Below are 17,247 nucleotides of genomic sequence, written 5' to 3'. Positions count from 1 at the left end.
CCAGGACTCACCAATCTTGTGTTGGTTTCTTGTCCTTATACTTACGGCCTCGTGACTACAAGCAGCTCCAAACCCATCTGCTCACAACACAGGAAGGGAGAAGAAAGAGGCAGGCGTTCTTCTTTTATTGGGAAAATCTCTCTCAGAAACTGACTTCACTCGTTTTTCTTGTTGGTCGAACTGGGTTTTGTGCCCACTCAAGAAGCATTAGCAGAGAGGAATGAGTTAGTTCTTGAAGGCTGGGGACGTTCACTTCCCAAACATAATCAGAGTTCAGTTAGCCAGCAAGGAGCAAGAGCTACAGATTGGCAACCCAAAAGTGCTCCATATTCCTTAATGTGCTTGTGACAGCGATCTGTGGAGTACTTTACTACCTGCTTCATAGCTACCTTCATATCTATGTTAACTAATGAATTACTACTGGTGTGTTCTTTGCGGATACCCAGGATTTACAGGTAAAGGCATGAATAAAATATAAGTGATTATTAAGAAACTTCACATAAATGATAAAGTAAAAGCTGCCTATAAATTGCACAGAATACAAGCTTTTGAAGTATGATTACCTCTAAAACCAAAAAATTAACTTTATAAATTAGATTAATATTAATGTTTTGCTCATAGGTGAAGATGGCACTCCGAACATCAGGACACCTCTTACTGGGAGTAGTTCGTATCTATCACAGAAAAGCCAAATACCTCCTTGCAGACTGTAATGAAGCATTCATTAAGATAAAGATGGCTTTTCGGCCAGGTATCGTTGCCTTATTATTTTTTTTTAAACCTTGGAGTTTTATGTAGTGTGAAAAACTGCAAAACATATATTCTAGATCCCTTCAAAAATAGGGCAAGGCTTGACGAGGCAGTGGTTCAAGGGAAGAAACCCACATCTGTCATTCATTTGGAATTATGACAATCACTTCTTTTTTTAACCCCTTTTCATCAGCTTTTATAGAACTGAAGAGTCGAAAAGTTGAAAACTATTACATGATTTTTTTTTTAATGTAGCTCAGAAAAGAAAATCTTAGGGTTTAAAATTTTTTTCTGAATAATTTTAGCATATTCTTAAAATTCACTTTTAACTTGAGACTTTTATTAAATGTTTTCTATAGTTTTTTGTTGTTTGAGCTTAGGTAATGATTGATTCTAAAGCTGGACTCTAGGAACCAAATTTCCATAGGTAATAACTGGTATTTATCTGAATTCATGTATCACTTTATAATTTTTTAAAGCACTGATGAAAGTTTATTGTAATTAAAATAGTGTATAGGAGAGATGCCTTATACAGTAGTTTCTGCAGCGGCTATGTTTTAGTACTTTATTTTAATATATGAACAGTGAAGATTTTGAGATCTAAGATTTTATTTAAAAATAAGATGTTTATACAGATGGCTAACTGACACATGAAAAGATGGTTAATATCACTCATCAGGGAAATACAAATCAAAACTACAATGAGATATCACTTCACACATGTCAGAATGGCTAAAATGAACAACACAGGGAACAACAGATGTTGGCAAGGTTGTGGAGAAAGGGGAACCCTCTTGAACCCTCTTACACTGTTGGTGGGAATGCAAACTGGTACAGCCACTCTGGAGAACAGTATGGAAGTTCTTCAAAAATTAAAGAACTACCTTATGATCCAGCAGTTGCAGTACTAGGAACTTACCCAAAGGATACAAAAACACTTAATTCGAAGGGGTACATGCACCCCAGTGTTTATGGCGGCATTACCTATAATAGCCAAAGTATGGAAAGAGCCCAAATGTCCGTTGATGAATGGATAAAGATGATGTTGGGGGGGAGGGGTGTGTGTACACAAACATACACAATCAAGTATTCAGCCATCAAAAAGAATGAAATCTTGCCATTTGCAATGACACGGATGGAGCTAGCTAGAGTGTTAGCTAGCTTATGCTAAGCAAAATAAGTCAGAGAAAGGGAAATACCATATGATGTCACTCATGTGGAATTTAAGAAACGAAGCAGGTGAACAGAAAGGAAAGAAAAGGGAGGCAAACCATAAGAGACACTTAACTATAAAGAACAAACATCAAGGTTGCTGGATGGGAGGTGGGGGTGGGGGGGGGTCAGCTAAATGGGTGATGGGTATTAAGGTGGGCACTTTTTAGATGTAAGTGTTATATGTAAGTGATGAATCACTAAATTCTCCTAAAACTAGTATTACACTATATATTAACTAACTGGAATTTAAATAAAAACTTGAAACAAAACAAAAACCAAAGATGTTTAGGCAGAGGCTGTGATACTTGAATAATTTCTAACATATGGGTGCTAATTGCATTTTGCTTAAATAACCGTGCTTTTTGTTTATTTTTGCCTTTAAAAACAATGCATTTTTAGTATAGACCACTTGAAGAATATAAATAATTAAAATAATGTAATCTTACCCTAAAATAACCAACTCCTCTTTAATAGGGTGCTCCTTTGCATTCGTTCCCCTTATAAATTTCATGTTTATTGAGAAAACGGTTATTAATATTTATTTGTTGATATGTCCTTTTAAAGACATCCCCTTAATGCATAGGTGGTGCTTTGACTTTGTTTTTGGAAAGTAGTTTGGCTTATGATTATAGAAAAACAAAAGTACTTGGGCTTCAGTGGTACTTCGCATATATTATCAATCTTTTTAGACTGTAACCTTAGGAAATTATACTGACTTTACCTTACTTTGGTCTTTAGATAATCTGTGGTATAACCGTTAGGCCTTCAAGCTTACCATTTCTTTTCCAGGTGTTGTTGACCTGCCTGAGGAAAATCGAGAAGCTGCTTACAATGCTATTACCTTACCTGAAGAATTTCATGACTTTGATCAGCCACTGCCTGACTTAGAGTATGTCCCTCCTCCCTCTTTTAATTGTCAGCTTGGTATACAAATAACGTTACTAGTATCAAACATACAGTTTTCCTTGGAACATCTTGTCATCAAGTTAACATGAGGTTAAAATGCATATGCTTTCAATTAGGATAGTGTATAAATATGAAACATATAACCTAGAAAGTTGTATAGATACCAACTTTAACAAAGCTAAGATGGGAGAATTCTGATGTGCTTAGGCCAAAGCTTGTGTAAACTAAACAGTTTTCCAGGTGTCTGCTTTATATAATGATATCAGTGAATATGAACTATTGCTTCATGATTTTTCTTTGGACATAATAAAGTCATCTACTGGTTATCATCTTTGCCAGGCTATACTCAGCCACAGTTTCTCTTTTTTTTTTAAATATAGATAACTCTTTCAAGAGAAAGAAAAGATCGTGTCGCAACATACGTTTAAGAGGGGAAGGTTGTACAGAGATGGCTATTACAGCAGAATAGTGTAGTGTGTTTCCCTTTTCTCAAGTCCTCAAAATTCAGCTGTCTTTACCATGACAGGGAATGTGCCTCTAACTTCCTGTGTGATTTAGTAGCACAACTGACAACCAAGAAACCCTTTACACCAAGCCCCATTTTTAGGGACGACAAATTTCTCTGCTGCTTAAAATGATCTATGACTCCTATTTATGATTTATTTTGATATGTGTGTTAATGTCAGTACTGTCTAGCTGCTTTCCTTTTTTTTTCTCTCTCTCTTCTAATGTATTTTTTAAAAGTTTTCATTGTGGAAATTTAACAGCTAAAAAGCAGAAAGATTAGTATTAGGAGCCCCATATAGTGATAAACCAGTTTCTTCAATTATGAATATGTTGCCAGTTTTATTTCATATGTGTTTCCCCAACTCACCTTCCAACCCCCACTGGATTATTTTAAAGAGTAGATACCTTACTTCCTCTGTCAATACTTCAGTATCTCTTTTGAGGTAAGGAATTTTCTAAATCTATCCATAATAACATCCCACCTATAAGTTCTAGTAATTTCTTAATGTAATATTCAGTCAGCATTCAAATGTCCCCAGTTAATACACAGGCCTTTTTTTCTTCAGTTTGTTTAAGTTAGGTTCTCTACAGATTATCCAGACTGTATTTAGTTGATATGTCTCAGAAGTCTCTCATCCTTTTACTTGCCATTTGTTTCCTGAATAAACCTGGTCATTTGTTTTGAAGTATTTTACATTCTGAATGTGGACAATGGTAATTCCACGTTTTTGCTTAATATCACATGTCTTTTATTTAATATTTTTAAACAATATGAGAGATTAATTTGTTAGAGGAAGAAACAGTCTTAGAAAAGCTGGGTAACTTCAGAGTTCATACCATGACCCTGATGAAAACCCATACCTACCTAGACTGTGCATTTTTAAGTTTTTCCTCTGTATATTACATTACCTAGGTAGTGATTTCAGCAAATTCTGTTTTGCTTGCTGTGATGGTTTTTAAATCTAAATACAAATCAAATATTAGGGCTTATAAACCATGGTGACTTTTGTATGTATGTTTTTTCCTTGTAGAGAGAATTAGGATTTTTTTTTTCCTTATGCATTCACTGCAGACTTAAGACTAAAATGTATTTGAAATTTTTTTAAAGTGACATTGATGTGGCCCAGCAGTTCAGCCTGAACCAGAGTAGAGTGGAAGAAATAACCATGAGAGAAGAAGTTGGGAACATCAGTATTCTACAAGAAAATGATTTTGGTAATAGAGAAACAAATCACTAGCTACTAGCTAATAATGTTAGAATTATGTTGCAGCACAACTCGTGATTTAAAAAAGAAAACCCAGACATATGTTACATTTATCATGACAGAAGGACAAAATTTCATCTAATCCTTTTTCATCAAGAAAAGAATTTGCTTTCCTACTAGTATATTAAGCATCATTTCCATTTATGCACCAAACTTGAGTTCATTATTTGCCTATTCCTGCTTTGCATACTGATAGAACCTATATATGGATCTGTGTGAAAAGTCCCAACACTGAAGTAATGCCCAGTTTTAAACTAATCACTTGGAAACAATTTCATTATGTACTTTTTTTTTTTTTTTTTTTTAAGATTTTATTTGAGAGAGAGTGATCTAGCAAGAGGTGGGGCGGGTTGAGGGGAGAGGGAGAAGCAGAATTCCTGCTGATCACAGAGCCCCATACAAGGCCGTTCCCAGCACCCTGGGATCAACGACCTGAGGCCGAGGGCAGATGATTAACTGGCTGAGCCACCCTGGTGCCCCATCTACTATTCTTCCTGAATAGTGTTTAAAACAGGTAGCCAAATTCTTTCTTGATGAAAACAAACACATTCTAATGAAGTTTAAGTCTGAATGTTCATGCAACCTAACCTATAGACATATTTAAATTTACTTAACCTGTTTAGGATAACCTTAATTTGGAGCCTGTGTTTGAATTTGCTAGTCATGCCCCATAATCAATCAGTTTAGATGCTACAGGTTTTAAAGTTTTAAACTGGATGTTTTAATACTCAAATAAGGTTTCAGTTAGCAAATGTGACAGTGCAGTTATAAGAAATCATTAGCCGTTTTATAACAGTGAATGTAACTTTTTTCAACTAATAACTAAAATTTGTTCAGGTGACTTTGGAATGGATGATCGTGAGATCATGAGAGAAGGAAGTGCTTTTGAGGATGATGACATGTTAGTGAGCACTAGCGCTTCTAACCTCCTGTTAGAGCCTGAACAGAGCACCAGCAATCTGAATGAGAAAATTAATCATTTAGAATATGAAGACCAATATAAAGACGACAATTTTGGAGAAGGAAATGATGGTGGTATATTAGGTAGGTGACAACAAGGTGGTTATTCTAACATTTCTTTATTCATTTGCAGTCTTTTAGAGCAGTCGCTAATTCTGGGTCATAAGCAACTCTTTAGATATACTTGTGTGGATTGTGACTAGTTGATTTCATTCAAGTGTTCTGTGAAACTAGAGCCTAAAATGTTACAACAGTACTTGATTTTGTTAAAGGTGCTTGTCTCAAAGTTTTAAGTTTTACTAGTTCTTAAACTGCTGTATTTGTTTTTGATATATTAAATGTTTTAAATAGAGATGTGAACTAGAAAATAGAATTTTTTTCCTATACCATTATACTTTTGTATGCTGCCTTGAAGAGAAACAGATGCAAGTTGAATGCAGATTTTTTAATTCAGTTAATTTTAATGTAATTATATTTTCCCAGTGATCGGCTGTTCTTTTAGCATTTCTTTTTCAAGTTATAATAACTATATTCCCTATTTCAGATGACAAACTTATAAGTAATAATGATGGTGGTATCTTTGACGATCCCCCGGCCCTGTCTGAGGCAGGTGTGATGTTGCCAGAACAGCCTGCACATGATGATATGGATGAGGATGATAACGTATCAAGTAAGCATTTCCTGTTCAGTGATGTGGGCATGTTTATATGCAGCTGAAAAGGTATTACTGTAGAAGACCACAAACTAAAAGTTCCAGCTTTTACTGAGTTATAAAGCTCCTTAAAAACAGTGCCTATGATTATTGATTCTCTTTGATGTTTAACCCTGTACCCCTCTAGGTTCACCTCTGGAGGGCCTCCTTCATAACTAGAAAAGTGTTTGTTATTGGTACCAGTGGGTTTCTTTCATTTCTCAAGGGATTTTTTTTCCCCATTTGTAGGAGATGTATTCAATACCCATGCTTTTTGTGATCAAATTTCTGTTTTTATAGTGGGTGGGCCTGATAGTCCGGATTCAGTGGATCCTGTTGAACCAATGCCAACTATGACTGATCAGACAACACTTGTTCCAAATGAGGAAGAAGCTTTTGCTTTGGAACCTATTGATATCACTGGTGAGCAGACAGACTTTTTGACTTAAAAAATTCAGAACATAATGTCTTAATTTTGGTTCTTGTCTATTCTGTTATTCTTGTTTTAGATAGCTAAGCTTCTTTCTCCTTTGTCATCTATTACAGAGTCTTCAATTACAATCTAGGTATCTTAGAGAATACCTGTGGAAGTTGCTCTGAAATATAAAAATATAGAACTAAGTTTTTTGCTAACCTGTATCGTAGTCTTTTGGGGTCCCAAAATAATAAGTCACAGGAGTAACAGAAAACATTGCAAAGCATTTTACATTGAAGTACAGATTGATTATCTGTTCCAAAGTTCTAGATTGTATAATAGTTGGGCTACAATCTGGGAAAGCCGAAAGAATTTTTTTTTTAACTGGAAATGTGACAGATTCTAAAATCAGTGTTGTATTTCTTTTAGACATAGCAAAACATATTGGGGGTGCTGCTTCTCAATAAAAGAAGCATGTTAAGGCTTCTCAGTAAAAGAAGCATGTTAAGATGTGTAATTTAGATGTGAAGCTAAAATTTCTAGATGGTTTATGAGTAAATCAGAATGTAATTCAAGATACAGTTAATTACTTTTAAGTAGAACAAGACTGACTTTTTAGGTTTTCTCCAAGAATTTGATCACCAAAAATTGTGACTTGGGCTTCCCGTTTATAAAGAATGTTTGCTAGGCACCTACTCTGTGTAGAAACTAAAAATAGAAAAATGAACAAGTGTTTATCCTCATGGAAGTTAAGTACTAATTAGTGGAGCGTGGGTAAGTAAAATATGTACTATATTAGTGACAGGTATTATAGCGAACTGTAAATGAGGCAGGATGGTCAGGTTTTGCCGGCTGTTTTAAGAACTTTGACTTCCAGAGAAGGAAGGAAACTCAGCTGGAGGATAAGGGTTGGACAGAGGCTGTCCAGAGTAACATCTTTACCTGAATATTTTATGCAGAAAAAATCATTGGGCATATAACATTTCTGACAGGATAAAACCTTGAGGAACTTATTTGTATCTTAAGAAATTGAGATAATGCCACCTACTTTGTAGTTTTAGTAAGGATTAAAAATGAATATACAGTAAATAACTAGGACGGAGTTCCAGGTCCGTCTGACTGGGTGTGGACTTTTTTTTTTTTTCACTTAACTGCTTGTACAGCTGCCATATATGAATTGTAACTTTTCCACTAAAAATCATAGTAATTGCAACCCTTTATGGAGAACTTAAGTATTTTACAACTCCTGTAAGTGGTTGGCCATTTTTGAAAGAGGAAATAAAGAGATAAGCAAGATAAAGTTAACTTTTCTTAATGGTCATTCAGGTGTAATAGTAAGTAATAAAACCCAGGACTTGAGCCCAAATCTGTATAAACCTACATGGGCAAAACATACTGGCTTTTGCATTATTTTACTTATTTTTCCCAAAGTCTGTGTATATTCATTAATTCAGCAGATTTTTATTCAGCACCTATAGTACGCCAGCCTCTGTCCAACATGGAACTGCAAAAACAGCAGTTAAAACGAACTCTGCCCTCTTGAGGCTTTTCTACCAGGGATATAGAAAAGCAGGGATACAATGAGACCAAGTCTGGTATTTATCTCTATGTTCCATGATGGCCTCACAGGAAAATGACTTTTTTTTCTTCTGTCATTCCAGTCAAAGAAACAAAAGCCAAGAGGAAGAGGAAGCTGATTGTTGACAGTGTCAAAGAGTTGGATAGTAAGACCATTAGAGCCCAACTTAGTGATTATTCTGATATTGTTACTACTTTGGATCTGGCACCACCCACCAAGAAATTGATGATGTGGAAAGAGACAGGCGGAGTGGAAAAACTCTTCTCCTTACCTGCTCAGCCTTTATGGAATAATAGACTACTGAAGGTAATATAGTGTGCAGAATTTTTTATTCTATATATATTTGGCCATCTTTTAAAATTAACTTTTAAAACCTTTGACATCTTTGATCAGATATTTTCAACTATATGGCACCTTTTTTAACTTAAATCACAATATAATGAACATAACCTGAACTGAAAGATGCTGCTGTGATACCTGTATTTCTAAAAGACGTAGAAGGAATTTTTTCTATACTAAAAAGCCATATTGAGGTTTTTAATATTAGTTCTCCCTTTTCAGCCGTTGTCTTGCCTTAGTGTACGCTGTGCTTCAAGTCTGCAGTGGTTCTCCTTTTCCCAAAGAATTCTCTGGCGTTATGAGAATTATTTTCACCCATAAGACCTTTTTGCTCACCTTAAGTTCTGCACTTCCAAAACAAGGTTCTGAAGTGAAGAACTCAGTGAAGCAATGCTATGAGACTGTTACTCTAAATTTGAAAAAACATTAATTCTATGGTAGATTTTACTATTTAGTGGAGAAAGTCCTTAGAATATTTCTTTGACTCACTGGTCTCATTATTAGACATTTTCCTAAGGAAGTAATTCAAAATACGGAAAAAGCCATTTCTTTGAAGATGTTCATTACATTGTTTGCAGTTAAACTGAAAAAAAACAATATGGTTCAAATGTGATATATATACATCTATATATGTGTATCTCCACTCAGTTGAATGTTATGCAGTCATTAAAATTATTAAAAATGGTAGTTTATAAGATTTCCATATAATTGGTATGATTCCATTCCATGGAGTTTTAAGTGTGTGAATATGAAAATAAGCTGAGGGAAAATTTTAAATTATCTCCAAGTTATACGACAGTGGATAATTTCATTTATTTTTGACTTTTCTAAAATCATTGCACTTAAAATCAGCTATCCTGTATTTAAAAATATTAAGATGTAATGAAGTGTGGCTATAACATTTAGAAGTCATGCTGAATTATACAGACACTGATTACAACTATATTAAAATATACTTAATGGTAAGTAGAAATGTCAGTGGTGAATTTTTAATGTGATTTATTTTATAATTGAGTTTTTGGGGTTTTTGGGTTTTTTTTATAGCTCTTTACACGCTGTCTTACACCACTAGTACCAGAAGATCTTAGAAAAAGGAGGAAAGGAGGAGAGGCTGATAATTTGGATGAATTCCTCAAAGAATTTGAAAATCCAGAGGTTCCCAGAGAGGAGCAGCAGCAGCAGCACCAGCAGCGTGATGTTATCGGTGTGTTCTGTTGGAATAGTTCCTTGATAAAGATTTATCTGTATATTGCCAGAGTAAGAGAAATCAGGAACAAAGGAGTACACTCAAATTTTTGGACAGGGAAATACAGTCAATTGCTGTGTTAAGTAGGAAGCTTTCGGTTTTTGGAAAGGTTTAAAGTTTAGAACTGAGTAATGTTCTGCTCAGAGGATTATTCTCCATTAGATTACAGGTGGTGGAATTGTGACCTTTTCCATGTGTATTGTTACAAATTGAGTAATCTTTGCAGAGGTAACATATTTATTTGGCCTTAAGAAAGTACTTTTGTCTTAATGTATTAAAGTAAACTCTGAAATATTGTTGAAGACTGTATAAGTCACATCTCCTCTTTATATGACCAATTGCAGATGAGCCCATTGTGGAAGAGCCAACCCGCCTCCAGGATTCAGTGATGGAGACCAGCAGAACAACCTTTGATGAATCAGCCATGCCTCCACCACCTCCTCAGGGAGTCAAGCGAAAAGCAGGACAAATTGACCCAGAGCCTGTGATCCCTGTAAGTAAGCCCATCAGTTGTCAAGAATTTTACATCTCTAGTAAAAGTATTATCTAAGTAGTCCTTCTGAAATATTTTGGTTGAGGAAAAAACTGACAAGAGAGAAAGAATGGCAGCCAAGGATGTGAACACAGAGTGCCCTAAGTGAGAGAAGATATTCCAGGAGTTTGAACCTTTCTGACTCTTCTTACAGATAGTCTGTTTCAGAGTGGCCTAACGTGACCATCTTTGGCTAATGCAGAATCCTCGACTCTAAACTTGGTTCCAGTTTAGTTCAGGGTGAATCTCACAATTCTTGATTAAAGATGAAAAATAATACATGAAACGTGTTAAATTCTTCAAGTATGTCATGAGTAAAGTGAACACGGTCAAACTTTTTAAATTAACACCTAGTTCCTTTTTCTAAAAACTGTGGTTTTCTTCGTTAGCAAGATTGAACATTTTTTCTCAAGTTTTAATGAGATAATTGACATACAACATCATACTAGTTTACGGTATAGAACAGTGATTTGATACTGTGGAATCATTTCACAACGTGTGTATAAAACATCTATCCCCTTACATAATTACATTTTTTTTCTTGCCCTGAGAACTTTTAAGATCTACTCTTAGCTACTTTCAAGTATATGTTACAGTATTAACTATAATCACCATACCGTGTATTAGATCCCTAGAACTTATAACTGGAAGTATCTTTCTAAACCCTAGTAACTACCATTGCATTCTGCTTTTACGAGTTCCACATTTTTTTTTAGATTCCACATGTAAATGATACCATATATATTTGTCTTCCCTTGACTTATTTCACTTAGTATAATGCCTTCCAAATCTATCCCTGTAGTCCTACTTGCTTGTTTTTTTGCTTTTATTGCTTTTGCTGTCAAATCCAAAAATTATTGCCAATGTCTATTTTGAGGAGCTTACCTGTTCTGTGTTTTCTCCTAGTAGTTTTATGGTTTCAGGTCTTAAACTCAAGTCTTTAATCCATTTTGGGTTGATGTTCCTGGTGGTCCAGTTTTCCCAGAACCATTATTGAAAAAAGATTTCCCCATTGCATGGATTGACTCCTCAGCTCTGAATTCTGTTGAAAGTTCCTGCAACATAAGACAGTTTTAGACTACCTTATTAATAATCAGAATATACTTATCAAATCGCTTAAAAAAAAAAAAAAAGTAAAGCAACACCTGGCTACTTCATGCAGACTTTATACCATTAAGTTCATTTAGGGTAGGAAAACTAAACTATAGGGGAAGTAAGGTCTAGTGTAAGACTTCCCAATCTTAAATTTCTGGAGTAAGTTAACCTTGGGCTGTTGGTTCAGCCTCCATCAAGAGGTACTGGCAGAAGATTCCTCTGCAATTTTAAGAACTGTTTTTCTGTGCCTTCTGGTGGTAGAGTTGTCCAAAAGAGCATCTTTCTGTATGAGCTCAGGAATAGGGGTGGGGACAGGTAACGAGTGGGTTACTCAAGTACAACAGTCCTGGAAGAACTTGTTTTTTTAACATTCTTAGCTGCTTATATTAAGCCTTAGAGGAAAAATTCAAGAGATAGACTCAGAAAAATGATCTTCTCCTTCCTATTATTTGCTGCCAGAAGAGCTCCTAGGCTCTTATTTAGAGTCCAGCCTTAGTTGTAGTAGCTGTGAGACATTTTCATGCAGTAATGGGTGACAGTACAGGCTATTTAACGTTAAAGCCTTTTTGCATTGCGTTAGTGGGTGGTTCTGTGTTGTGTGGTTTTTCCTAAAATGCCACTACAGAAAGTTTTGGGGTTTTTTTCCTGTGCATAGTTTTTCTTGTGATTTACAAATTTATCACATGGACATTGTAACTGTTTGGTTCCTAAAAAGTGTAAGAACAAGGTATAATCAATTATTGATTGTGAGGAAGTATGGCAGTATGACCCCAGTATTTCTTCCCCTTGCTTTAAGCCCCAGCAGGTTGAGCAGGTGGAAATACCCCCTGTAGAGCTGCCTCCTGAGGAGCCTCCAAATATCTGTCAGTTAATTCCGGAGTTAGAACTCCTACCAGAGAAAGAGAAGGAGAAAGAGAAGGAGAAAGAAGATGATGAAGAGGAGGAGGTAAGGGAACACTGGCAAAGAGAAAATAAATCCTATCCCAGACTGAGCACAGATCTTCAACCTGCTCTTTTACTTTCATAGTGGAGCCAAGGTAATTGATGTTGAGCGTCAACAGTGATGAAAAATGTTCAAGCAGAAACAACATGTAACCAAATTCTTAATGATCTAGATCATTATTAACAACATCAGATTTTATGCTGTGCTGTAACTCATTGGCTCCCTTGCAGGCTTTTGAAGGACATAGGACTGACTGCCCTTTTCCTGATTTCTCAATTGATTTTAGATTGTTTGTAGCTGGTTTTACTATCTTGTGGCCAATTTTTTACTGCTTTTAGCATTTACCTCTAGTATGACATCTCTGTGGCCTGGAAATCTGATAACCATTTTCCATTTGTAGGAGTTTTGTTTTCGTTAGACTGGGGTGAGATGTGACTTGGCTAAAATAGATTGAGTAAAGGCACTTTAACAATGGATTTCATTTTCAGGGCCCTTATTTGGCTCTTCAAGGTTCCCCCCCCCCCTTTTTTCTGGATCTTTGTTTAAATTTAAAATAAAAACCTTAAAATATCTTCTAGGAACCATTGAAGCCTTTTAAAATTTTTCTAAGACCACAGGTTATGGACTGGGTACATATTTTCATTAATATCCGTTTGTATTTGTAATTTATTATTTTTATATTATGTCAACCATTTAGTGGAGTACTGGCTTTTTGTTTTGGTTTGGTTTTTTTTTTTTTTTTAAGTAAAAATTTAGCCCCAGAGCTACTAGTCTAGGGTATGCCATTATCTCAGACTTAGTGTTGAATCAGTATTTAAAATTGTTGTGCTTTCTATTATGTATGAAGCCCTTAACTCCCAGCTCTTTGAAATGTGGTATGTAGTTCCAGCATAGCATGGAAGCATCTCAGCTGTTGCTCCATGCCAACTTCAGAGTTTAGAAAGTCACTTAGAAGGCAAGTCCTGTTAGGTAGCTAGGAGCTGGGCAGCTCAAGTGAAATCAAGTATTATGGATTATAGCCCCCCCCTTTTTTTTTTAAGATTTTATTTGACCAGGGGTGGTGGGTGGTAGGGTGGGGACAGCAGAGAGAGGAGGAGAAACAGACTCTCTCTGCTGATCAGGGAGCCCACCTGAGTGGGGCTCGATCCCAAAACCTTGAGACCGTGACCCCAGCCAAAGAAAGATGCTTAACCGACTGAGTCACCCAGGCACCCCATACCCCATTTCTCTTGAAACACTGTATAGACCAGTACTACTTACTCATCTCCTACTGTGTGCTCTTTGATACGGGTCCACAATGAGGTTGGGATCTGCCAGAATATAAATCGTCTAGAAGATCATGCTACTGAAAAAATATTTATACATTCAGTTGAAATAAGGAGTGTGCTTAGTGACATAGCTGATTTATAAGTTAATTATCTTAACAGGGGCCAATCAGTAACCAGTAGCTCACCAACCAGCAGTATCCAGGGGCCACGCAGTGTAGACCACATCCTTAGAAGACCAGTACAGAATCTTATATCCAGCCAAATGTTTGCTTGCAGATACAGAAGACTTTCTTCTGTAATTTAAGAAAGACAAGCTTCAGAGTTCGTACTAGATGCTAAGAGATTTATAGTTTTCTATTACTCAGAGTACACAATTTAAATTAAAACATTCAGGACATAAGGAAATAGTTCATTTTGCAGTAGACCACTTTTGTCAGCTTTTTTGTGTGTTGGGGCCTTTTCATTCAGGACGAAGATGCTTCCGGAGGTGATCAGGATCAAGAAGAAAGAAGATGGAACAAAAGGACTCAGCAGATGCTTCATGGGCTTCAGGTAGGTACACCAGTCCTGACTTGAGCAAAGACTTGGCATTGCTCCCTTAAAAAAATAGCAACACGGTAGGACCAGCAAGCCTACTTTCAGTGCTGTGGATTCTAATATATAAATTGTTAGGCCCAGAGTAAGCCTGGAGAGCAGCCAAGTGAACACTTTCCCATGGTTATGCGGCAAAGGGAAGCTGTGGTGGTGGTTTATAGAATGCCTTTGTGTGTCTACATCTTCTTGGTTTTCGTAGATCATCTTTAGTGTTGAATTGTTAAATTTATCGAGTCAGATACAGATGAGATATTTTGAGCATCTGTGAAATACCAGGCAAGTTGCTCAAGGTTTCCTAAAATAGGATAGTTGGATTTTAAAAATAAGTTGAAATTTTAGGAACTGTGTGCGTTCAGTTTTACTATTGTATCACATTTGTTGGAATGTTGTTCCTTGGACCTTTGATTTTAGAAATGCCATAATATACTTTGCCCCATTACCTTCACTCAAGACTATTCAAAAAAGTCCACTCCGAGCAGAATATACAGTGTACTTTTTCTGGTATCCAAAATTGGCACCCTTTTAAAATTACCACCTTACTGTGAGATTACTTTAATTCTTCCTTTGGTTTTATTTCAGCGAGCTCTTGCTAAAACTGGAGCTGAATCCATCAGTTTGCTTGAGTTATGTCGAAACACAAACAGAAAGCAAGCTGCAGCAAAGTTCTACAGCTTCTTGGTTCTTAAAAAGCAACAAGCTATTGAGCTGACACAGGAAGAACCATACAGTGACATCATTGCAACACCTGGACCAAGGTTCCACATTATTTGAGCAGCTAGAAGCATTATAGCTAGTGTTCATTTCACTAGTGTATACAAATTGCCCCCATGTGTAGGGCACACAAAACCCTTTGAGAAAACTTAGATTTTTGTCTGTAAAAAGTCTCTGCCTTTTTCTTCGTTTTTTTTCCAGTATTTTATCAATTTCATCTTTAAGGGAAACTGCTTACATGGATGTGTTTGTGTTCTGATGGAGAAAACAAGCACACCCAAGAACCCAGAAGATCATTTTAACAGTTCAGAACAGATGTGTGCAATATTGGCGCATGTAGAGTAGCAGTTGAAAGTCAGGATTTTTATCTTAGTTCTCCATCACCACGTTGGAAAGGAAGACGTGTCGGGGGGAAGATGCCTGAGAATTTAATTAAGAACGATGGTGTGAGTCTTTGAGAAAAAGAAGTTGTCTTTTCCCACTAGTAACACTGGCAGTCTTGTTAACGGCTGTGTTGGGGGATGGTGCCCAAAACAGATTGTCCTCTTGAGATACTATTTTAAAGTGTAATTCCGTAATGACCAAGAGGGTGTGTGAAACTGTGCTGTAACTAAACCCCTTCAGCTACAAAATGGTAGGACTTGGTTTAAAGTGTTCTTTTGTAAGTCATTCCATTTGAAACTTTTTAATGAACCTGACTATTCTAAAATCTGTTGTTTTAGCGAGGCTCTAAAATGAGCAGAAGTAGACTTTTTAGAGTAGAATATAAAAACATTTATAACTTTCCAGAAGCTCTAAATCAAAGTTTTAAAAAGATGTTTGGATATATTTGAGTACTCAGATCATGAAAATAGAAATTGCTATGCCAACTAAAAGGACAGACTGTTGGGAGATTAGACACCTGGTTGACTTTAACCCTTAAGCAGACAATGCTGTTAATAACTAATGGCTTCTCTGATATTTATTGTAAGTTTTAGTACTGATCTCTTCCCAGTGCTGCACACTCCTGTGTTTGGAACTTTATTTTAATGGCTTTGCAACAGAAATCCTATATCCGGTTTCCTATAATTTAAGGAAAGCATCCAAATAAAGGCTTTATTAACAGACCAGATAGCACCAGAAATTATGTGACTGTTACGATTATCAGAACATGTCTTAACTTTTTAGGGCAAAATTATTCACACTGAAAGTTGTAGCTTAAGTGTTGGCACTTTTGTGGAAAAAAATCACTTTTGAAACTCACTCAGACTTCAGTGTATACCCAGTAATTTTAAATTATGTGAAATGTTTTAAATTAGTGAACTCGTAATTACTGTTTTGATGATTCAGTTTCTTGAGAATGGTAAGTGTATAAAATTGCTATTGCAGCTTTATTTTCAATATGTGCCTGTAAACCATGGATTTTTCTCCCTTTGTAAAAAGTCATTTGTAGATAATTGAATGTTTGATTATAGAAAGGTCATTAGTTTCTTGTTAACACATTTTGTTAGTCTGGTTTTGTTGCTTATCGGGTTTAATATTGTTCTTGAAAATAGTTGATGCTATGTTATGTATAACTTTTCTAATAAAAGTTGTGGTATAAGCTGTAAATTTTGGAGTATTGATTATCTGGTTGATGGTGTTCCCCCAGGAGAATGTTAATTAGGCCTTATCTGTTGTTTGCGTTATCTAGAATAATTGTCCATACAGATAGTGATTTTTTCAAGAAGACTTAGGTTAAAAAAATGAAAGATTAGTGTGTCTTTAAAAGAAAACCCATGTGATCTGATAGTATGTTCTAATTAATATACATCATCAGCCTTACGTGTCTAAGATTAAAATGGAAGTGGGGCACAGATCTATCCCTGTAACTGCTAAGTACCTACAAATTTTGACATGCCCTGTCAGTGTAAGCCAATGAGCAAGTACTGGAGATTTCCTGGGTCCATCTGAGAAGCCTGTTGCAAGCCGGGGCATTCAGTAACTTGAAATGTACCTTCCTGTGCATTGGAGCCTTATGCTGCTCCCATCCGTGAGCTTTAAGACACTAAGACTTTATGCTTAAGATATAGCAAGGTTAATGGGATGCCTAGGAGGCTCAGTTGGTTAAGCGTCTGCCTACAGCTCAGGTCATGATCCCGGTATCCTGGGATCAAGTCCCGCATCTGGCTTCTTGCTCAGCAGCGAATGTGCTTTTCCTTCTGCCTGCCATTCCCCCTCCTTGTGCTGTCTCTATGATAAATAAAATCTTT

The 17,247-nt window shown here is 36.1% G+C and overlaps 1 protein-coding gene across 6 annotated transcripts in view; it reads left to right on the top strand.

Annotated features, from left to right (window-relative positions):
- The window catches only part of RAD21 (RAD21 cohesin complex component), a 94,325-nt gene extending 77,719 nt beyond the window's left edge, over positions 1-16,606 (top strand). For all 6 annotated transcript variants that reach the window (XM_048212490.2, XM_026495534.4, XM_044382628.3 and 3 more), the window contains 12 exons: positions 622-751; positions 2,755-2,854; positions 4,487-4,593; positions 5,481-5,687; positions 6,148-6,273; positions 6,595-6,717; positions 8,371-8,594; positions 9,672-9,831; positions 10,218-10,366; positions 12,297-12,446; positions 14,180-14,263; positions 14,885-16,606. In XM_048212490.2, coding sequence (XP_048068447.1) covers positions 622-751; positions 2,755-2,854; positions 4,487-4,593; positions 5,481-5,687; positions 6,148-6,273; positions 6,595-6,717; positions 8,371-8,594; positions 9,672-9,831; positions 10,218-10,366; positions 12,297-12,446; positions 14,180-14,263; positions 14,885-15,076 — 1,752 coding nt within the window. In that variant the 3' untranslated portion in view covers positions 15,077-16,606. The remainder of the gene's footprint in view (positions 1-621; positions 752-2,754; positions 2,855-4,486; positions 4,594-5,480; positions 5,688-6,147; positions 6,274-6,594; positions 6,718-8,370; positions 8,595-9,671; positions 9,832-10,217; positions 10,367-12,296; positions 12,447-14,179; positions 14,264-14,884) is intronic.
- Positions 16,607-17,247: the final 641 nt, after the last annotated feature.

Source organism: Ursus arctos, unplaced genomic scaffold, assembly GCF_023065955.2.
Source record: "Ursus arctos isolate Adak ecotype North America unplaced genomic scaffold, UrsArc2.0 scaffold_6, whole genome shotgun sequence".
Lineage (NCBI taxonomy): Eukaryota > Metazoa > Chordata > Mammalia > Carnivora > Ursidae > Ursus > Ursus arctos.
The sequence above is the reverse complement of the archived record's forward strand: the minus strand, read 5'-3'. Positions and strand labels throughout refer to the sequence as shown.